General features: G+C 39.3%; 2 protein-coding genes across 5 annotated transcripts; both read left to right on the top strand.

Moving 5' to 3' along the window:
* The first annotated feature begins 792 nt into the window (after positions 1–792).
* Positions 793–12,189, top strand: fip1l1b (FIP1 like 1b (S. cerevisiae)). 4 transcript variants are annotated; one of them, XM_051945847.1, is made up of 16 exons: positions 794–1,082; positions 1,762–1,816; positions 2,824–2,890; positions 3,051–3,163; positions 3,901–3,965; positions 4,090–4,197; positions 4,587–4,717; positions 5,754–5,872; positions 6,327–6,380; positions 7,105–7,204; positions 7,342–7,498; positions 7,595–7,676; positions 9,072–9,127; positions 9,383–9,572; positions 9,753–9,899; positions 11,533–12,189. In XM_051945847.1, exons 1-16 carry the CDS (start codon positions 1,004–1,006, stop codon positions 11,672–11,674), a joined length of 1,665 nt encoding a protein of 554 aa, XP_051801807.1. In that variant the 5' UTR covers positions 794–1,003; the 3' UTR covers positions 11,675–12,189. The 4 variants fall into 4 exon arrangements, with proteins under 4 accessions (XP_051801809.1, XP_051801807.1, XP_051801808.1 ...); XM_051945846.1 differs by having other exon boundaries at positions 796–1,082; positions 11,530–12,189; XM_051945849.1 differs by lacking the exon at positions 6,327–6,380 and having other exon boundaries at positions 793–1,082.
* Positions 12,190–14,511: 2,322 nt separating this feature from the next.
* LOC110965328 (uncharacterized) lies at positions 14,512–20,224 on the top strand. Its single transcript, XM_022214326.2, has 6 exons — positions 14,512–14,668; positions 16,439–16,581; positions 17,294–17,355; positions 17,456–17,566; positions 18,093–18,191; positions 18,292–20,224. Exons 1-6 carry the CDS (start codon positions 14,558–14,560, stop codon positions 18,414–18,416), a joined length of 651 nt encoding a protein of 216 aa, XP_022070018.2. The 5' UTR covers positions 14,512–14,557; the 3' UTR covers positions 18,417–20,224.
* Positions 20,225–20,997: the final 773 nt, after the last annotated feature.

Here is a 20,997-nt window from a genome sequence, read left to right as displayed (position 1 = left end):
TATTTTTGTGTCAGTCTTATTGATGCAAGTGTCAATACTGGTATTGACACTCTAGGTATCAATCCACCCTTTCTCACAAGAAAAAACTGCACTAAGAGGCAAAAAACAGAGGGTCTGTCACAGTACAAAGAAGCCGTTGTGGTGGCTCTATGAACTGCAAATATTATCCTACCATCTGCACAACATAGAAAAACTAACACATAAAAGCAGTTCATCTGTATTTCATTTCAAAATTTAGTTCAGTTGAGTGATAACACCCAAATGGCCCAATTTCAAGCATCTGCAGCAGAGGAGGCTGCCCCATGGCGTCTCTGTTCATTGATCTTCTACAGTTTGCATACCAGCCTAATATTCATGTGGATGATACGCTCATCTACATACTTCAGAGAGAGCATGCACATCTGGACACATCTGTCTTCTTTATACACTTCCACATATTAAAAATCATGTTTTTTTTTCAAACTAATGCATACCCTTCAATATGACTCTCATTCAAATAGTAAAGGAAAGTGTGCAAATGTATAGCATAATAAAAGTAAACATGTATTTTCTACTTTCAAAATATTTCATCAAAAATAACTTCAAACTATTTCTGCTTTAAAAATAGCAAGAAAATAAGAAAACGCCTGAAGAAGTGAAATAAAAAAACTTCTTCGAAAACAAATGGACAGAATTTATTAAAAGATTACTTTCTCCGTTTATATCTTTGGTCGTGAAGAACAGGTTCTCCCACTGCGGTCCTGAAACTGTGGCCTCCTGTCCGCTAGGGGGCGCTCTGCTTTCCGTCTCCACACGTTGACCTTAGCGGGACGCCAACAGTCTCTTCCGGGTCCGTTTTGACTCGCAAGGGTTGAATATGAATCTATGAAGTCATAATTTTTGTATATAACCACGTTTTCCCGCTAAAGTAGGATATCTTAGTCGTATTTTTGCATTTATAAGCTTTGTTGAAGCTTGTTGTCGCTGCGGCTGCTGGTGGTTTAGCTCTCTGTGTTAGCCGAATATGTCTGCGGAGGAAGCGGACAAAACAACCACCACTGATGCCAGTGCTGGAGATGAGGAGGAGGAATGGCTGTATGGAGGTAAAAAAAAAAAAAAGGAAAAAGAAAACGCCTGTCCGTAAACTGAATACCTCCTAATCGACAGAGACAATGATAAATGTGCCAGCTGCTCAGGTATGAGCTGCTAACCAGCATAAAACACAGCCTGCTATGAAGCGTTAGCCTCAAAGCTAAGCTAGTAGCGCCTCTTTGGTTTGCTGTTGTCGGCCTTTTGCAGCAGCATGACGACCCAAGGCAACGTAATAAATGATAATTCTGGGATATGGTAATGTAATATCCGTGCTATGAATTGGCCAACATTCTTTCTGTCAAAAGAATTAAGCGAGATATTATCGAAATCACATCATGGTCGAGTGCATTTTCCAAAAAAGTAGTTTTTTTAATAAAAGTTACCCCAACATGCCATTACAATCTAAGCATAGAGATACTACAGAGATGTTTTGACCTACAAATTATGTTCTCTAGACGTAAAAAAATTGCTTATTTGGTATAAACCTCAGCAGGAGGCACATAATCATTTTACATTATTTTTCTTAGCGGAAAGTAAATGCTAAAGTACAGTTTACAGTAAAATGGTGACTCAGTGGAAACTAATCTGACTTTATTGTTAAGTTAGAGTTTGATCGCTGTGTTGGTATTAACAGCTGATGGTCTCCAGTGCTGGATAATACAGAATTTCTTGCAATTAATTTTGTTTCAGATGAGTCAGAGAGTAAAGAAGAGGATGAAGAAGCCAAATTGAATGCTGCTGTCAGGTAACTAGCATCCATCCACACAAACCAACACAAACATTTAAGTTAGTTAAGTAACTACGTTATTTACACATCTAAGAAAACTTTATCAATACACCTGTTTGCATTCACAACAAAAGCTGTTTTTGCAGAATAAAAACTGTTTTAAGAATAAACACCCACATAGGAAAGCAATGTAATATGACAACCCTGCAATGAATTAGAAACACCTTTTAGTAAAGTTAGTATCCTACAATGACATTAAAAAGGTTAATGAGTGCTAGTTTTTCAACAGGGCTGTCACATTAAATATATCTCTACAAAAATATGTCAAAGCATTTCAGTGATTGCAAAAGCGAAGCAAATTTGCCTAAGCAAAATTGTTGGTGGTGAAATTGTTTTTCATTGAATATTTTATGGAAATGATTGTAAGGGGTGGGGTTAAATAAGTTTTAACTTCTTCCCACTCCCTTTCGAACATGTTGAAGTTTTTCTGTTTTCCTCTCAGTCTCCTCATATGAGAAGCATGATGGACTATTTTGTTATTTTGTGAATCATTTGTTGAATGTTATTAATTACATGTTCGAAATAAATAAATGAAATGAAAAAATGGAATTGTTTATTTGGTAAGGTGGGCCTAACATACGAGTATATAGGACGTGGAGTAGACTAGATTGTACTAATGGTTAATATTCATATTAGAAAAGTGAAGCCAGTCTGTAACTTCCAACAGAGCAGGGGAAAAATGTGTAAGTACATGCAGTGGTGTATTCTGATACAGATCTTAAATTAGTCACACAGTGTTTGGAAGATCTATTTCCCACAATTTTTGACATGGATGGCAAAAATATATTAGTTCTCCATGTATAATTTTCAATTTTGCCTACCTGTTTCTGATGGAATTTTATCCTTGAGGAGTTTTTTGTGTGTCATGATATATGTAAAGCAGCCTATTTAGCTATTGTTTTCTTTGGTTTTATGTGTTTGTCATTTACAGAAATACCATGTCACATGTTTTGTTCTTTTTGCAGTGCACCTGCTGAAGCTCCAGCAGACGATGCTGTCCCACACGCTACAGGAAATGGAGTCGCCACTGAGGTAGGAAACGTACTCGCACACGGTCTTGAGATGCAAGATAAGATCAAACTTTATTATCCCTGAAGGAAATTCTTGTATTATGACATGCCCCTTTTTGTCTGTTTTGTGTTTGTCTAAGTGGTTATCACACATCTAATCCTTGTGCTTTCTGGATTTTCAGGCCCCAGGGGAAGCTGCAGCGGAGGATGTGGACAGTGACAGCGACAGTGACGACGACGACGACGATGTCCGCGTCACCATTGGCGACATAAAAACTGGAGCGCCACAATACACGTAGGTTTCAGTCACGTTGTGGTGTTTTGTAGATGCTTGCAACAGTTACTGGCTACTTTAAATAAGCTACTGGGTGAATGTTTTAGAATATGGGATCTGAAGCTACTGACCTGCTGGAAAAATATAACTTAATATGTTTGATGTAAGTGATAAAGTCGGTGAAAAGAAACTGTATCTCTCCCATTAGATACTGTAAGATATGAGGGGTTTGCAGATGCACTCTTAAACATCCAGAATTGTTCACAAACTCATCATCTCTATCCGAGTTGAAATGTGAATGCTAATGATTATCACGTGTCTGGAGCAGTGCAAGCTGTTACTAAGCAAAGCTAACATTCCTGCCCTCGAGGCACTTTGTTGCACCACAGTCACCCTTTTGTTTACATTTACTTCCCTGAGATTAGATAGAAGAATATCTGTGAGGTTTTGCTTTGTGTTCGTGATGCAGCTCCATTTCAAAATCTGTTCGGAAATTCAAACTCCTGCAGTCCAGTCCTGGCATTAGTCTGTCTCTTTATAGTTCAAATAGAGTTGTTGCCACAGAAGAGTGGGAAATCTCTTCGCAAACTATTCAGTCTCCTTCACTTTTTGTACTCTTCATTTAGTTTTGTTTCTAACTTTAGATGGATAAAACGAAATAAAATAAAAAACTATGAACTAAATATTAATAACTGTACTTCAGAGGTGATGCTGTAATGTTGGCCGGCGGTTTTAATGTTGGTTATTTCCTTCTGCAGACCTTATGGAGCTCCACCTGTCAACCTCAACATAAAGACAACAGGCTCCAGACCCTATGGACAAGGTGTCGCTCTATTAGTTAAACCTTATGTGATTTTGTTTACCTTAAAGCAGGACAAGAAAAAAAAGTATGATCTGCTTTTTCTTACTCTGTGAACACCCTGTAACATGTTGTGTTGTTTCAATAGCCACAAAGTTGAAAGGAGTAGATCTCGATGCACCTGGGAACATTAACGGCGTTCCAGTCCTGGAGGTGGACGTGGAGTCCTTTGAAGAGAAACCCTGGAGGAAGCCAGGTGTGTGTGCATGTTTGTCATGTCGTGTAGCAGCATTTTTAGTCCACCCCTATAATCCAGAGCCAACGTTTTTGCAGTGTTTGGAACAGTCTGCATCACAACTTTTACATAATGTTAAAAAAAACTACTATAGATAATAACATACAGTATTTTCCAGGCTTGTCTAAAAAATGGTCAATAATTAGTGTCTATTAGAAACATTATGGTAGTATAGTATGATCTAGCTCTGTTAGCCCTCATCTGCTATGGAAAAATTGCATCTGTTGTCACATACATTCTTAAAACAAACTGAAAATGAAATATGTGGAACTTAACCCCTGACTTCTGTTGTGCAGTATTTCACAAATTTTTTGTTTTGTTTGCTTGCTTGCTGTTTTATCTGTGTGAAGGAGCGGATCTGTCGGACTACTTTAACTACGGTTTCAATGAAGACACGTGGAAGGCTTACTGTGAGAAGCAGAAGAGGCTACGCATGGGCTTGGAGGTCTCCACAGTTGGCTCAGTCACGAGCAAGATCACTGTAAGAAACCTCGGCTGGCTCCGTCTTTGCTTGTTTTCTTCAACTCGCTCTGCATTTCATCAGCTTTCTGTTTCTTTTGAAGCACCTCTCTCTCTCTCTCTTCACAGCAGTTTGCCTAAAATTCTGAATGTATTATCACATCTCTGTCTTTGCTTTCTTTAAGTGAAAATGCAATCATAAGAAACACATTACCCCATTTAAAGTCAGAGAAACATTAAGAAAACTAAGCATTTTACTCTCCTTTCATGTGTATCCATCGCCTGTATTTCTACATTGCTGTAAGGAGACTGCATTAAAAAGAGCTTGTGTGATGGAGATGTAACAGTACATGTTCTCATCCTGAACTATTTGCTCATCCCTGTAATCTAAAAAGTGTTTTCAGAATCCTGTTTCTATCTGTACATGTTGCAGGAACATGGTGGTGTTTAATTGTTTTCTCTTTTAGCTATAGCATGCTAGTAGGGTTAGCCTTGAAAGCTTTGCAAACACTGTGCAGGTTTTATTTATGAATCTTCTATATCCTTAATATACATTTTAATCTACTTTGCTCTATGGAAAGAACTTGCAGCTTTTCTGGTCTCACTGTGCGAATCATTTGACTGACACCCCTTTTTTTGTGTCCTCAGTGTTGACAGTCTGTGCAGTATGCAGCTGAAATTGTGCTGTTAGTGTTTGGTTTCAGTTAATTGTGGACATTTTATCTTAATGGGCAATATTCAAGTTTATTTAATACTTAGGAATAAACAGGGCGGAGTCCTATAATAGAAAATTAGTGACATTTGTGTTGGTTATTTGTGTAATTTATTTGTTAGACTAAGAATTCCATACAGTGTTTTGCCTGCCAGTGTTTACATTTTTTCTAAATGTCTGACAAAAATGTTTTTATATGCATCTCTTTTCTTTTGCTGTTCTACTAAAAACTGTGAATATTGTGTTCTGTTATGCCCTTATTGTTTGATTATATATATCCTTAGATTGACACTAACTGTCTGCTATGATAGGAATACTTTTAAGATGCTTATTTTGGCTCTTCCAGGTTCAGCAGGGCAGGACAGGTAATGAAAAGGACCTGTCAAGTTTGCCTGTTCACACCTCCAAGCCAGACTTCACTTCTCCTGTCAACCTGTACAAGTCTGCTGTCAGTCAGGTCACCAGGTACACTTCTCCTTTTATCTTCACTTTTTAAATGTCTGGGAGAAAACACAGCTTTCAATAGATATGAAGTGTACATAAAGTAAATCAGTCAGCCATGTGTTTGGGCAATAGAGGGCTGGATGAGGATACTAAAAACAAGAGTAAAGAGGAAGAGACACAACACATACAGTTAACTGTCCATCTTCAGAGGAAGGAAGAGGAATAAATTTTAGTCATGACTGATCTGTGTGCCACCAAGAGCTGATTATTTTGGAGGAAACTGCTCAGTGAAAAACACCTCATTTGTTTGCTCTTTGAAATTCAACACGCTCAGACACCACCTCAACGCAGAGAACACACAGAAACACACCTGACCACCTCCAGGTTTACCTTCCCATGGGCTGTATCTGTGTGTTTGTGTGTGTTAGGCCCAATGTTACTCTCATCACCCCTGTCCTTTGTTTCAAAATGGTAGGATCTCTCCCCCTCAGTGGACTGGCCCGCCTCCTCAGGACATGTCCTATTATACGTAAGTGGACATGGCCTTGTCCCTACAAGGTTGAATTGGCCTGATGGTAGTAATGTGTATATGTTTTTTTCAAAAAAGGGGGCCTTGCCTTTTTCTTGGCCGTGAAATGTGATGACAGAAACACTCCCAGTGCTATTCAAAGCCCATGTTTCTTTTCTTTTGCTTTTTATGTGCTTTTTGTGCATTACTGGAAACACAAGTTAGAGAAAGAAAGCCGAATGTCATGACCTAAACATGACAATCGTAATGTGCATAATGAAAGCCCCTGAAACATGGGACATTGGTGCAGGATGTTTATTTAGGACACAATATCATTGGTGATTTTAAAAAAAGGAATTCAGTTAAAAAAAATTCAATATTGTAATGGTTTTATGCCTTACATCAATGCGAGAGTAGGTCTGAGATAACACTTAGAAATAGTGTCACCATTGCATAGTTCGTCTACCAGCAAGCAATGCAAAAGTAATTTATAAAAATCTGTGGTATCCAAATCAAGATTGTTTGTTTGTGTTATGTGTGTATGTATGTTATCAGCATGGCTACAATTGTCATGTTTGTGAAACGGGAGAAATGATTTAGGACTTTGATGTTGATTTGTAGTTGATGCATTTTCCTGAATATGTTTGCTTCTCGTATTTGTGAAAGTAGGCAATCTTACTAAAAGTGTAATTTGTTTCAATAAACCGCTCAGTGTCTTGATGTCTGCATTCTTCTCTTTTTCTAGGAAGACGAGCGGTACCATAGACGTCATCGGTGGACAGACAGCCACAATCAGCAGGGTTGAAGGGCGACGCAGACACAATCTAGAAGGCAACAATATCCAGGTATAAGAAGCAGCAGGAGCCCCCACTTTCAATCCCAAAAAATCTAGCCTTAAATTGTACTGTGGTGAGGTTTTTACTTTTATTACTGCTCTAAAATCTTGAGGCTACTCTGACTTCTCCTGTCTGCTGTTGTCCAGGTGATCTCTGAACACTCCACATCAGAGACGGAACCAACTCCAGCTAAAATTCCCCCCTTCTTCCCTCCTGGACCTCTTCCTCCAAACATCCCCCCACCTCCGTTTCTCCCTCCACCACCGAACGTCAGCACTGCACCCCCACTCATCCCCCCACCCAGTAAGTTCAGTTTCTTCTCTTACTCGGTTTTTATATCTAATCTATTCTGTTTTCAATGTGTTTACTCTCCCTGTTTGTTCTTGCTCTGCCTTGTAGGGCTGCCCATTACTGTCCCTCCACCTGGGTTTCCTCCTCCGCCTAGCGGGCCTCCTCCTTCCATCATCCCCACTATGGACAGGTAGCACACACATGTTTATGCACATTCAAAAGAAAGCTAGCATCGACACCAAATCTTTGTCCACATTTAACATCAAAGATTGGTGACTATGATGTAAGATCAGCAGTAACTTAAAGTAGAGGAACTCTGACCGAACCAGTGCCTATTTGAAACAGTGCAGCTGCTTTGCCTCCAGTATTGTCTTTTATTGCTTTCTCAGTGTCAATGACAGCTGCTCACTGAAATTATTTTACACTCAGCACTGCCAGTGTTTGGTTACAGAAACGTTAAAATGAAAACTCTTTTCAGAACCAGCATTGAGCCTAACCCTCTCTCCAGATGGCTTTGAACATAAAGAGGTCAAAGTTGTTGTTTTTTTCGTATAAAGCAACAGTTGTTATATCGATTAATTGAATAATGTAATGACAAATTTGTTTATTTTTGAAATATTTTTTATTATGCAATCAATATCAAAATGTGTTTACCCTAAATAAATATAAAAATGTGTGTAATTAATATCTCCCCACTTTATTTATTTAATTTATCCATCAAATCGTTATCATCCCTGCTGTGTTAATAATAATAATAATAATAATAATAATAATAATAATAATAATAAAGCCTTCAGATGCCTGATCAGAAAAGTGTTTCACCTCACATTTAGAAGGACTCACAGGTTATTTCCATCCCTCTATGTCACAGAAACACCTTCCCTCACATGGATTATTTTCATTATTTTGGATAATCTGCAGGTAAAATAATCGCTGGTAAATCTATCAGTGAGAAGATGTGAAAATGTGACGTGATGTTGCTTAAAGCCAATTTCTCCAAATATCAAAATGAGATGACACGTAGTGCAATGTTACGTCCCTGAACTATATTGTTTTGAACATCTTCTTTCCTAAGAACCGTAGATGTAAATTCAATATCTAGCTAACTCTGGCCTGGTAGGAGTAACTACACTGTATAGTCATGGTGTAAAAGGTCAGACGTGTTGAGAGTGACTTTCAGACTTGCTACTTATATCAAAAACTAAAACTTCATTTGTGAAAAGTTTGTTTCTTCATACTGCATTGCAAAAGTTTCTTTTTACCGCTAAAAATCAGATGAATAAGACCCGTGCTCAGAGTTTATTTTTTCAACCCAGATGCTCAGAAACACGCTGATGTTCAAAAGGAATTTCAGGAATGATGTAACAATAACTTTAAAGAAAAGGTTGTTGCTGTCATGCATGTCAGTTACAGCATTTTTCAGAATTGAACGTGTGTCGCTGTAGAGGTAGTAGGTGTGAGGACTTGTAAAACAGTTTCTCATCGCTGTTCACTGCTGCTTGTGGTCTTTGCAGTGACGCAAGTACAACAGCACACACGCTAATTACAGCCTCTGTATCATGTTACCTTTCCTCTCTTTCCACAGCGGCCACCCTGGAGGTTACGACGGACGCTCTGTACCTCCATACCCGTTCCCTCAAGGTAGGAAGCTCGACAGCATGATCTGGTTTTCTGACCTTAGTGACACAAATGCTGCAGCTTCATTAATGAGAGATGAGATGTGTTGTGATAGGAAGGAGAAACAATGATCATGGAGATGTGTGCAAGCAAATACTAACTGCATCGATCAAATGTGTGTTCCTGTTTATAGACATGTTTGAGATAATGAATACATTTAGACCATAACCAATCCTTACAACATGCAAGCACAAACTCTCCTCTTCTTTATCTGTCCAGGTGCTTACCCTCCACCCATGGCTGGAGGTGTCCCTCCTCCTTGGGCCCCAATTATGGACAACTCCAAACCCTGGGACTACTATTCCCGTCGGGACGACAAGAGGGACAAGGACAGAGACAGACCCAGAGAGAGGACACATGAGCGGGAGAGAGAGAGGGAGCACAGCCCTTCAGCTATAAGCTACACCAGGTGGGACAGACCAGAACACGACGACACTCGCAGAATAAACGAAACATGCTGCAGGGTGGTTTTATTAGCATTTGTAAAACCACTGAATGTGCTAAATAAGGCGATTAACAATGTTTTGAAGCAACACTGTGTTTTTGGACAGTAATAAAGTGAAGGCTCTTGTCGTTTCTGTCGCCATAGTGATGAGGAGCGGTATCGTTACCGTGAGTATCCGGAGCGAGCTTACGGAGAGCGCCATCGCGACCGGTCGAGCCGAGAGAAAGAGGAAAGGCACCGAGAGAGGCGGCACAGAGAGAAAGAGGAGGGCCGTCACAAGTCATCTCGCAGGTATAAGAAGAGATCGGTGATTCTTCTCTTGAGGGGTTGTTTTCAATGTGTTTCTGATCTTGTGGCAAGCTTTCTACATACAGTCACAATAGATCACTAAGTCCCAGGCCGATGAGCTTATGTGATCACTAAATTAGTTTTTGAAGTGTAAACTAAGTTACAAATCAGGGCCAGAGTCTATGACTTGACCGTGTTCAGATCTTCCAAAAAAATCACCAAGAGAAGTCAGCATTCAGAGGGCAGCAGGATTTATTGTGGACAAAGATCCAGGAGTAATTCTTAGCAGTGATAACACTCCAAGAAGAACTGAAGATACTCAGCTTTGCACCGTCTTTTATACTGGGAGCGTTGGTCATTTTTTCACACCTATAGATGATATCTGATAGGAGTGACAGTTTTGACACCATTATACTTTTCTCAAGCTATTGGTCAGATGATGATGTCAGGTTGTCATATTTCACCCTAGAGCTCACTCTGCAGAAGATGTTGCATAAAGTTATCATTAGGTCATCTTTTACAGAGAACATGCCCAGACATGTTCTGACTTTTCGCTCCACATTTCACCCTTATTATGATAGATTTCATGCATATTATTCCAGTACATGTCAAAAAGTTCTATTACCTTAAGTTTACACCATTATGTTTTACTTCTGGTCTTCAGTCTAATAGCCTTTGCCAGAATTTTCTCTTATTTTAGCACATCGTACTCCAAAATATGACGCTACATTTTCTAGTTCACAGGTTAAAGAAAAGCGTATGTAGTGTTTCTGTCCTTTCTCAAAGACAGCTTTTGAAGTGCAAGCTGATGTTTACTGCTCTGTTCTATGCTTTATTGCTTTTTATTGGGGAAGTTTAAACTCTGGAAATCCAGTTGATGTTTCCCAAATTAGTTTAATGTTTGACAAACACACCAGTTATCGTTCATTCTCAAAGCATTTTCTCTAAATACACAAAATTGGTATGTGGAGATCAAATAACCATGAGGATAAAACCATAAAAGCAGGTTTGAGAAAAACATGGCAGTTACATCTTAAATACTTCACTTCTTATAAATGGACTCATTAGCTCCACACTGTCTCTGATCTCTGTGTGTTTTACATGAATAAAATGTCTCAAATCAACTCATGGAGCTATCATTAGCCAAGTCAGACGATACGCTCCCGTTTTAAGCCAGTGTCCATTTCTTGCCGGTGAAATTATTTTAAGACCTAAGAGATTTAAAAATGTGTAAAAGCTGTCATCACTGCACTGCTTATGTAGTTTATGAGAATGAAAATACCTCAGCAATGTTAAAATAGATGCTTAGCTATATGTTTCTGTGTAGGTGAATCAAAATGTTTACTTTTTGTCTCTTTCCACTTTATCTCAACCTTTCGTCTGCTGTCCAACACCTCCTCCTCCTCCCTTCATTTACCATCACTCTGCCTCTCTGTCATTGTCTTTGTCCTCTTGTTCCTTCTCAATTTCTCTTCCTCTCCTTTTGTCTCTATTGATCTCCTTCACCTGTCTCTGCTTTCTCACCTCCTGTGCTCTCTCCTCTCTTCCCACGTCTGCCCTTTACTTCCCTTCTGATCTCTTTAATCTCCCCTCTCCTGCCCTTTCCACGTCCACATCCATCTCCCTCCATTAGCAGCAGCAGCAGAAGGAGGCATGACAGCGAGGAGGGCGACAGCCACCGGAGGCACAAACACAAGAAGAGCAAGAGGAGCAAGGAGGGCAAAGAGGCCAGTGAGGAGATCAGCGCAGACCAAGAGAACCAGGAGGCCATGGAGTAATGACCACCACCTCCTGTCTCACGTCTCTCCATTTGTCTCCATACCGAGTGGAAAGGGAGAAAATGACCAACGAAACCGGAAAGTCACAGAATGATCGATGCAGCCCGTCGCTCTCCTCTCCATCAATCTCCATTCTCCTCCATCCTGCTGTCGTTTGTCCTCACCATCACTTCAGAGCGGATGGAGCAGAGGAGGAGTTGAGGGGACGGACGCTCGTCCTCTTCATCCATCTGTCCGTCAGTAGCTGACACCAGTCAGAGCATCAATCAGTCTTCAACCACCTCCTTCCTTTTCCAAACCCCCTTTTCTCAGAGTTCCATTAGGTCACACTCAGAGATTTCACTGTATAGTCAGGATGACCAGCAGAATTTGATCTTTTTCTGTTATTTGTATGTTTGTTCTTGTCCTGTATGAAGACCTCTAGAGAAATCTGTCAGTTTAGTTCAATTAAAAAACACTTTTGATAAAATGTCCTTTTGTGACTTTTCCTTTTAAAATAAATAGTCCTAAACCCGTTTGTGTCTCAAAAGGAATCAATAATAATCTTTCAGAGCCTTTGGCAATTTAAAAGTCTACCCATTATGCATGTTTAAAACTGACAGAATGATTGTCAGTTTTTGAGATTCCTCAGGATGAATGCTTGAATGTCACACCCAAACCTGTTACCATGTTAATTCACAGAAATCAGGGCAATTTTTGTTTTCGTCTTAAATCTTGGTTTAAGATGTGGACATACCTTGGGACCGAACTCTCCAATGAACTAGAGGGCATCTTGTGTTAAGCGGCTAGAACTTTTAAAGTTTAAAATATTTATACACTGCTCATAGATTCTAGAGTTTTGAATGACTGAATAAAATTTTACGGTTCATTTTGTTGAAAAGACATCCCATGCATTATTTTTTCAAAAAGGTTGTTTGTTTACACCACCAGTAACCAAATTTTAGATAAGTAGTGAACTGTCAAAGGTTGGAAAAAAAAAAAGGTAAGGTTACCCAAAACTGAAAAATCGTGCATATTCTAATTATGCAAAAAAATAAAAATCAGGGGAAAAAGAAATGAGTTCACAACTTAAAGCTGTTCTGCGGTAACGGAGGCTGATCAAGCTTTGAACGTTGGGGCTACCACTTCCTACAGGTTTCCCAACTTTTCATGATTTCTTACATCCTCCTCTGTCTGCATAAAAGTAGCGTTGAAACGCACCGTGGCACCAAATCCTCAAGAGCATTATTTGCACAGTATTGTACTGCAGAAAGTAATGTTGGTATAAAAATGGCAAGGAAAAGACCATCATACCACTTCAAAATGTAGGTTTTATTTCTACAGATTAATTGCAAATTACTCTGAAATGAAAGCACAGAACAAATAAATAAATGAATTTTTTTAAAAAAAAGTATTCTAAACTTTTGACTCAAAATAGTCTTTTACAGCTTTTATTGAAAACTTGACCTTTTCTGTGAATTGAGTTTTGAAAGAATCATGTGTCCAAGGGGTTGTTCTGCTCCTACAAAAAGATGAGTGTGTTAAATACAAGACGCTGTGTTTTGTGTAGGTGTGTTTTTTTTTTTTTTACCAGCTCACATGTTTGATTATTTATTGTACATGTGCACCTCAGGTCAGCTGCTTTGTGTGGACTCAGCGGTTACACGATTCCAGCACCTTGTGGTCACGTTTTCAATGAGCAGAACTCAGCTGGGTTATCAGCGGTGGGGACAGAGTTTATGTAAACATCAAATTAGTTTTGTATTTGAAAATTATGCACCCACAAAAGATTTCCCATGAAGGATTTCGGAGTCACGATAGCGTCGCTCCTGTCTGCAGCTCATAGTGGTGATAATACTCTAATGTTTGGTTTCCTTTGTACCACAATATCGCAGATTAAGCCGTCTGATGCTTAAAATACGTCAAATCTAGCTCTACTTCATCCATCTGCCACAGTAAAATAATGCTTGTTTATTAATATACTGATGATAAAACATTAATAGATTTACAAAACAAACTCAACTAGCTTTTCTTTTAAATTGTCTTCTGGACAGCCGTCATTAGCAAGCTCTGTATTTTTATTTATTCATTTGTTTGTGTGTTTACAATGGGACTAAGGGGCAACAAGAAAATTAAAAAACGAAAGAAAAGTTAGCATCATCTGTTGTTTGTGAGTTGTGTTTGTGAAATGTTTTGTTGTCTCTGCACAGCATTTATATTTTGAAGACGTCAGTACACTTTTACAATAATAGGATGCTTAATTTTAACCCATTTGTTTAGCATTTACAAGCAACAGATAAACTTTTAATGATTAGTTTATAACTCAATATAATGCAAGAAGATGTATAGGTTTGTTTTAGCTCATTACTACTATGTTCTCTGTCATTATGTCTTTAAACAATAATCTCCAGCTGCAGATGCTAACTGGTGGAGTTACAGTTGCTGTAACATAAGAATACACCTGGACATGTTTATAGCTCAGTCACAGTGTGTTATAAGGCTAAATACAGACTATTACAGATGTACTGATGTAAAACTAGGTAGCGGTGAATTTGAAAGTAGCTGGTTCCCCATATAAATGGGTGAAAAAAATGTAAAATTAAGTTTGGTTTTATGAGTTTAATAGTGTCAATGACCGATCGGGTAGGATTATGAACAAGATTAAGGTAAATATGCTACATGTGATCGGATCAACATTCTTCCAACCGGTCAAAGTCTCCCATCTGTTTACTTTGGTTACATCAGCTCACAGGACCATGAATATATGCTGCATCTATGCTGCATCTAAAGACGAGACTGCTTGGTAAGGACTTTGAAGTGGAGACAAAGTACAGTGTGAAGGCAAACACTTAGGAGAGCCACAGAAGAACATCTTGAGTAAAGGAGAAAAGAGCCATCTGCAGGATGAAGTGTGTTGCTGTCGGCGTGTTGCTGAGTCTCCTGGCACTGGGACGGCCTGCTCCTCTGAGCGACTGTGACACTGTGGTAAAACCAATAGCCATCAGCAGAGAATATGTAAGTGCTTCACTTTCCCAGAGGTTTTTACCGACTATTAGACTGAATACAAAGCCTGTCATGAATAAAGCCAGAAAACTCTGCCAGCAAAAACACATAATGTCTGTGATATCAGATACAACTAAATGCTACATGTTGAAACTCCTATATTTAAGGCTTTAGTAATGGTGAAATAAACAACCTCTGCAGTCATTCAGTTCTGTAGGAACCACAATGTATAAAATCTCATTAAAAAGATGTGAAACTGGAGCAATAGTTTATCTAAAAGCTGTGTTGAGGAATCAACAAGGAGAGACTAATTCAGTGTATCAAGGCCTGTTCCTGCTTCTAAATATAACGCTATTCAGGAGGTAAACGCTATTGATGGTAAACATCCTACAATATTCTGCGATTCCGGTACATCTGGCAATAGATAGCAATAGCCTGCAATGCTGCAACGCCGCAGTCCTTTCCCGACATTTTTTCTCATTAAAGTGCATGCTAAAGTAGATACCATTGGTGTAACTACAGGTTGTTAAAGGGGAACTTCGTTTTTTTTCCAACCTTGGGTCTGTTTCCAAATGTAATTTCATACATGTGAGTGATGGAAAAATGAATTTTCGACATAGCTCCAGTATTTAGCCAGGCAGGCTGCTTAGCAGCTCAGCTAGCAGCTCGGCTAGCGAAAAGTATGGGGCAGCTGGCCCCCCCGCGTCAAAGTCCGCCCTAACGTGCTTTTTGCCCCACACTGACCGGCTCAGATAGTCTCAATGGGTGTCCCACAACATACTAGAGATGAGAAGTGAACGAAAACCTCCATATTACCAGGCGATCGCTCTTTGTTGTGGTCTGTATCCAAATCTCAGGAGCTAGAAAGCAAATCTCGTTCCGTAATTGCGCCAAAACCGGTGTTTTGGCGCGAGCTCTCGCGCGATTTCGGAACGAGATTTGCTTTCTTGCATCCTGAGTTCCCCTTTAACAGCACTCAAAACTGTCATCTCCCTAAAACCTCTGATATTTCAATAAATATGACAATATCTCACCAAAAATCAAAGATTAAATTAAATACATGTCCAGATTTAAGTTTGTACATTATTTGATTTTACTTATTACCTCCCACCTTATATCCCAGATTTCTTTAAGCCACTGTATATAAAACTAGATATGAAGTAGTTTAAATCAGCTCCACCTGCAGCAGCTACAATAGTTACATACTAACACACCAATGCTTCAATATTAATAATATAATAATGTTATATCATTAAAAAAATGTATTAAAGGGACAATAGCAGTATTTTTACTTTAATACTTAAACTATATTTTGCGTATAATGGAGTATTTTTTTGCAATGCTGCATTAATAGTTCTGTTTAAGTAAATGCTCTGTGTACTTTTGCCATCTTTGGTCTTTGTGTATTTGTTTCAGATTTGTTTCTAATGCTACATTGTGCCACAGCAACCAGTTTATTTTACTGGTGTAGTATACCTACTTACAAGTGCCTTTCTTTTGCCTATAATTAAAACCTAAATTGTGGAGTTCTTTCCACAAATCTTCTGGTAAATTTTTAGGACTTTGTGCAGACTTGACCTCAAATCACAAATCTGTGAACCAAAGCTTTTCCATCTTCCTTTGTGGTGTCATTTTACGATCAGCTTTGAAATATATGAAGGGAGCTCCAAATGTAGAGACTGATGTTAAACTCCTAGCGTATGCCATTTAGTTTGTCAAACATGCATCATCAGTTAGAGAGAAATGCTGACCAACAGTATGTTCTGTGTCTGTGTGCTCCAGATATTGGGGAAGTGGCTGTACATCGGGGGGAGCTCTGACCTCCCAGGAAGTCGCTCGCTGGGCCACCTGATGTCCAGCGCCTGGGTGCACCTCGCTGAAACGTCCCAGAGCAACGCCCTCACTCTCACCCAGACCCAGAGACTGTAAATCCTCCGCCACACTTTCTCACCACACCGCTGTTAGACAGAAATAAGACATTTGCATCCATACGCATCCCAAACAAATTTCCAAAGATGAATTCTGATAGTTCAAGCGTTTCTGCAAACTAAATTTCCAGTCTGAACCGCATGGCAGAAATAAAAATTATTGCTTGTGCCACATTGCAAGCTAAACAGCATACAATTAGTTTCATATTTTAGCAGTTTTGGGAAATTTGCTTGGAGCATATTCAGACTAAGTCAAAGATCTTCATAGTTTATAGTTAGTAAAAAAAAAATATTTGCAGTGTTCACTTTTTTGTCTACACCTATAATTTATTTGCAAATACATTTAAAGTTATTTTAACGAAATGTCTGCAGTGGAAATTGTAATCACAGTATTTCCACATTATCAGTTTGTAAAGTTGTTATAATGAACTCACTTATTAACACATCCAGTGTATACTGAAATTTTGGGATCGCCTGGTAAATGTGTTCAGAGTAAAGCAAAATAAAGGAGCTGAAAGATGCTGAAATGTGAGTGGAAACTGCATAAAAACACTCTCCAGGTTCAGATAATTATTTGTTCTGTGGCAAATTTCGACAAGTCACTTTTGGCAGCCGAAAATATGTAAAGTTACAATTGCAGCAATTTATGTATAGGTGCTCTATTCTGCTGGTGAGTTATTCTGATGTTCTAATGCCACTTTCATTTCAGATATAGCAAATGCACGAGCCTAGCATACAATGTGACCTTTGAAAACAGCATAATGTTGATTGGTGAGTGAAGAATTGGAGGAGAGAGATTATTCAGAGGTTTAGTGGAAACTTTCATTCAAATACAAAGCTAGTGTGTGGCCTTTGTGTGTGTTTTGTACAGAACAACCTTTCTACCTGAAAGAAGTCTACCTGACAACTGAGCCCGACTGTCTGGTCGCCTATGAAGAAATTATCTCTGGGAGAGATACGTTTACCAGTCTTCTCATGTTTAGTAAGAACCACTCATCGATCCTAGAAACTTAAATGAACACAATGATGTTATTGAATATATTTCGAATGAAATCACGTTAAACCAAGCAGTAGCTGTGTGTGAATTCAGAGCGCTCTGTCCTACTTAGTCCAAAATTCTGTGGAGAAACAGGCGTAAATTTCACAGAGGAATATCAAAAAAGTTCAAGACCTGAGATTTTTAGTGGAACAAAATGCTTTAACATACAAAAAACAAACATTAACTGTCTGTAAACTGTCACAGTGGCTGCGAACACTAGCTATGTCTTCCCTTTTGTGACTGAAAGCATGCACATTAAAATCAGTGTCAGCTCGCATTAACAGAATGTTTAAAATCCCATTTTCCAGCCGCATTCCTCAAACTTTTCAGATTGTTTTTTCTGTTGCAAGCTAGTAGCACACAGATTCTCATTACTTTGTTTATGGTAGTAATTTTTAAAATCACACAAAGTTTGATATTTAAATGAAACTCCTGGTTTTGTCCTTTATTCTGACTTCTTTGTTTCCAGGCAGGACAAAGAACGCCTCACCTGCTGCTCTGGAGATGTTAAAGAGACAAGCAGAGTGTCTGGGGATGACGCCGCCCATAATAGTAGATCCAAACTATGGTGAGAATTTCGACACATTTTCTTGTCTCCACTTATTGTGCCTCCATAGTGTCACACATTGTGGAGCTGTTTGATGAACTTTCACTGTGTATATAAACAGAAATGTGTCCAGACGACATCCAGCCCTCCGAGGGGCTCAGCGCTCTCAACTCGTTACTGGAGGCCAAGATGGGACATCGAGTTGCAAGAGTTCTTGATTATCTTTTTGATATGTTTGTCAACTGATTTTCAGTGGTGGAAAGCAACTAAACAGACTGACCTAAGTACAGTACTTAAATATAATTAAAGCTGCTGTCCGGAGTTTGAATCGCAGCGTCTCCCAGAACACTGGTGGTCCCACCCTCCCTCTGATTTCGCCCCTTTATTTGTGCACGCGCGCAGTACATGAGAGAAGTGCCCGGAGTGCTGCAGCATCTCGCCTGTTTTGCTGTTTTCCCCTCTTCTGCATTTAGTACATTTAGTAAATAATAAAGGAATTACGTTAGAATTCTGTATTGAGTCTAACTTGTCCTAATACCAAAATAACATGAATCTGCTAGGACGAACGAGTAAAGTTTCAATATGTGATTACACTCGTGTATCCCTCTCGATGACGTTGTTTATCAAACTTAGTGCATTTAGGCGTGTATATGTGTTACATTGTTTATTTATTTCTATCTAGAGTTCAGAATTGCATGACTCCTCTGACGAAGAGTATGTCCCAGACGCCCCAACATCTTCCTCCAGAGGTCGGGCATCTAAACGAAGCCGTCAGGCGGGCTATGGAGGGCCGTGGTCGGGGAGCGAGGCGAGCACCCTGACCACGGCATCTAAACGAAGCCGTCAGCCGGGCTATGGAGGCCGTGGTCGGGGAGCGACGCGAGCACCCCGAGCCAAAAACGTCCTGCAGTCTCTTGGCCTGACAAGCCGTGGGATTGGTAACTTTTCTGGAAGTTGCTGAGCCCTGATGCTCTCTCCTCCACAAGCAAAACAAATGTGCGTGCGGTTGCGTAGTGCGTAGCTCGCCCACCTCTGCATGGGCTTGCTTGCTGTGCGCGTAACCGTTGATTGACAGCATGACAAAGCTGAAGCTCGAACTTGATTGGTCGGCAGCAACCGGCGCTTTTTGGAATAACATGGGGGTCTATGAGAGGAAGGCGGAGCTCAGGAATAAATTTTCATATCGCGTTATTCTAACTTTATATTATAGTATCGAACTAGACTAACACATTTAAGCTTTGTTAAAAAAATGATACATAGATTGAAAACAAACGGAAACTCCGGACAGCAGCTTTAAGAGGTACAAATTCTTTACTGAAGTACTTCCATTTCTTTTTGCTGCTTTATACTTCCACTCCACTACGTTAGACGGTAATATTGTACGTGTGAAACTACTACATTTATCTGAATTTTTCTGTTACTTTACTGGATAATATAAGAAGCTTTTGAATTACGAGACACTATTAAAGATTAAACCACTCTTTTCCAAACGTTTTAACTTATGGCATCTCACACAAGGCAGAAGTGTGTAGTTGGGGTCATATTTCAGAAGTCTAGTGATTTTTTCCTCAAAACTTCTCTCTTGTTTTAATTTCAATAAATGTTCAAATGATCCAATAACTTACTTTAACGATTAGAGGAAAAAGTCCAAAAACTGAACACAGATTTGTGTATCTGAACTTTTTTCCTTTCCCATTTATCATCTGATGAGTCCTCAGATTTATTTTATGTCCCTGTACATAAAACTGTATATAAAGTAGTTGAAACTAGCTCCAGCTGCAGCACCTACACCAGTAACCTGCTGCTGACACACTTTTGCTTCACTATTAAAAATCAAAGTTGTCACGTATAAAAATAAACCAGTCAGTGACCAAACCAGCACTTTTACATTAATACTTCTAGTAACATTTTGATGTTCAAACTTACGCAGTTTTACTTAGTGGAATTTTTCATGTCTGACTTTGGCTTGTAATGGAGTATTTTTACATTGCAGTTTTACCTAAAGGGTCCATACTGTGCCACTTTTCAGCAAGTTAATAAAGACCTCACATGTCTCCAGAATGTGTCTCGCAATTTTGTAGCTCAAAATACTGCAAAAATGGTTCAATATTGTTGTGTTTCTGTGTCTGTAGCTTCAAATGCAGATGAGCTGCTGCTGCCCCGCCCACTTCAGGATGAAGACCCTCTCTGTGTCTTCTGTTAACAGTACAGTGATATACACTTGACTGCACAGCAGCCAACACAGATGTGAATCAGTGTGTGAGAGAAGGCATTTCTATTGCCTCTAAGTTTCTGTCCGAGTGATAATCTCACTTGTAAATATCCCTAAATTCACAATACAACACTTCACCTCATATGTGTGGTCATAACGAGCTGCATTTCAGTCACTAATTCATACTTGTTCTGTTGAAACAGAAAAATATTTAAACCAGAACAGCTGTATCGGTAAACTGCTTATATTAAAACAGTGTATGTGAGCACAGAAAGCAAAAGAGAAGAGAACAGATGGAAAAAGCAACTGAGCTGAAGTAGCACTTAAGCACAACAGGCGGCATGAAAACACAATCACCAACACACAGTCCTTGTTTACGGTTTCCAGATATTGTTTTCCATCTTGATTGAGTTCCGAGTTACATAACGTTAGCCACATTAGCAGCACAGTGTGCACAGTGCACAGTATAGCATTTGGTTTGCTTTGATTGGGGTTGAGGTATTTTAGACTTAGCGGAACCAGGGGCAGGATCACGCAAAGTTTGAACTGCACAACATCTGGCTCCTTAGTTTCTACCTTGAAACTGGATAAAATTCTTACTGGCCTGTAAAGCAG

This window comes from Acanthochromis polyacanthus, chromosome 3, assembly GCF_021347895.1.
Source record: "Acanthochromis polyacanthus isolate Apoly-LR-REF ecotype Palm Island chromosome 3, KAUST_Apoly_ChrSc, whole genome shotgun sequence".
NCBI lineage: Eukaryota > Metazoa > Chordata > Actinopteri > Pomacentridae > Acanthochromis > Acanthochromis polyacanthus.
The sequence above is the reverse complement of the archived record's forward strand: the minus strand, read 5'-3'. Positions and strand labels throughout refer to the sequence as shown.

Coding starts and splice junctions, on each gene's coding strand:
- fip1l1b (XM_051945846.1), top strand. CDS start 1,004: ATGTCTGCGGAGGAAGCGGACAAAACAACCACCACTGATGCCAGTGCT. Junction 1,083..1,761: donor GGAGGAATGGCTGTATGGAG/GTAAAAAAAAAA, acceptor ATTTTGTTTCAG/ATGAGTCAGAGAGTAAAGAA. Junction 9,900..11,529: donor CGTCACAAGTCATCTCGCAG/GTATAAGAAGAG, acceptor TCCCTCCATTAG/CAGCAGCAGCAGAAGGAGGC.
- LOC110965328 (XM_022214326.2), top strand. CDS start 14,558: ATGAAGTGTGTTGCTGTCGGCGTGTTGCTGAGTCTCCTGGCACTGGGA. Junction 17,567..18,092: donor TACCAGTCTTCTCATGTTTA/GTAAGAACCACT, acceptor CTTTGTTTCCAG/GCAGGACAAAGAACGCCTCA. Junction 18,192..18,291: donor AATAGTAGATCCAAACTATG/GTGAGAATTTCG, acceptor GTATATAAACAG/AAATGTGTCCAGACGACATC.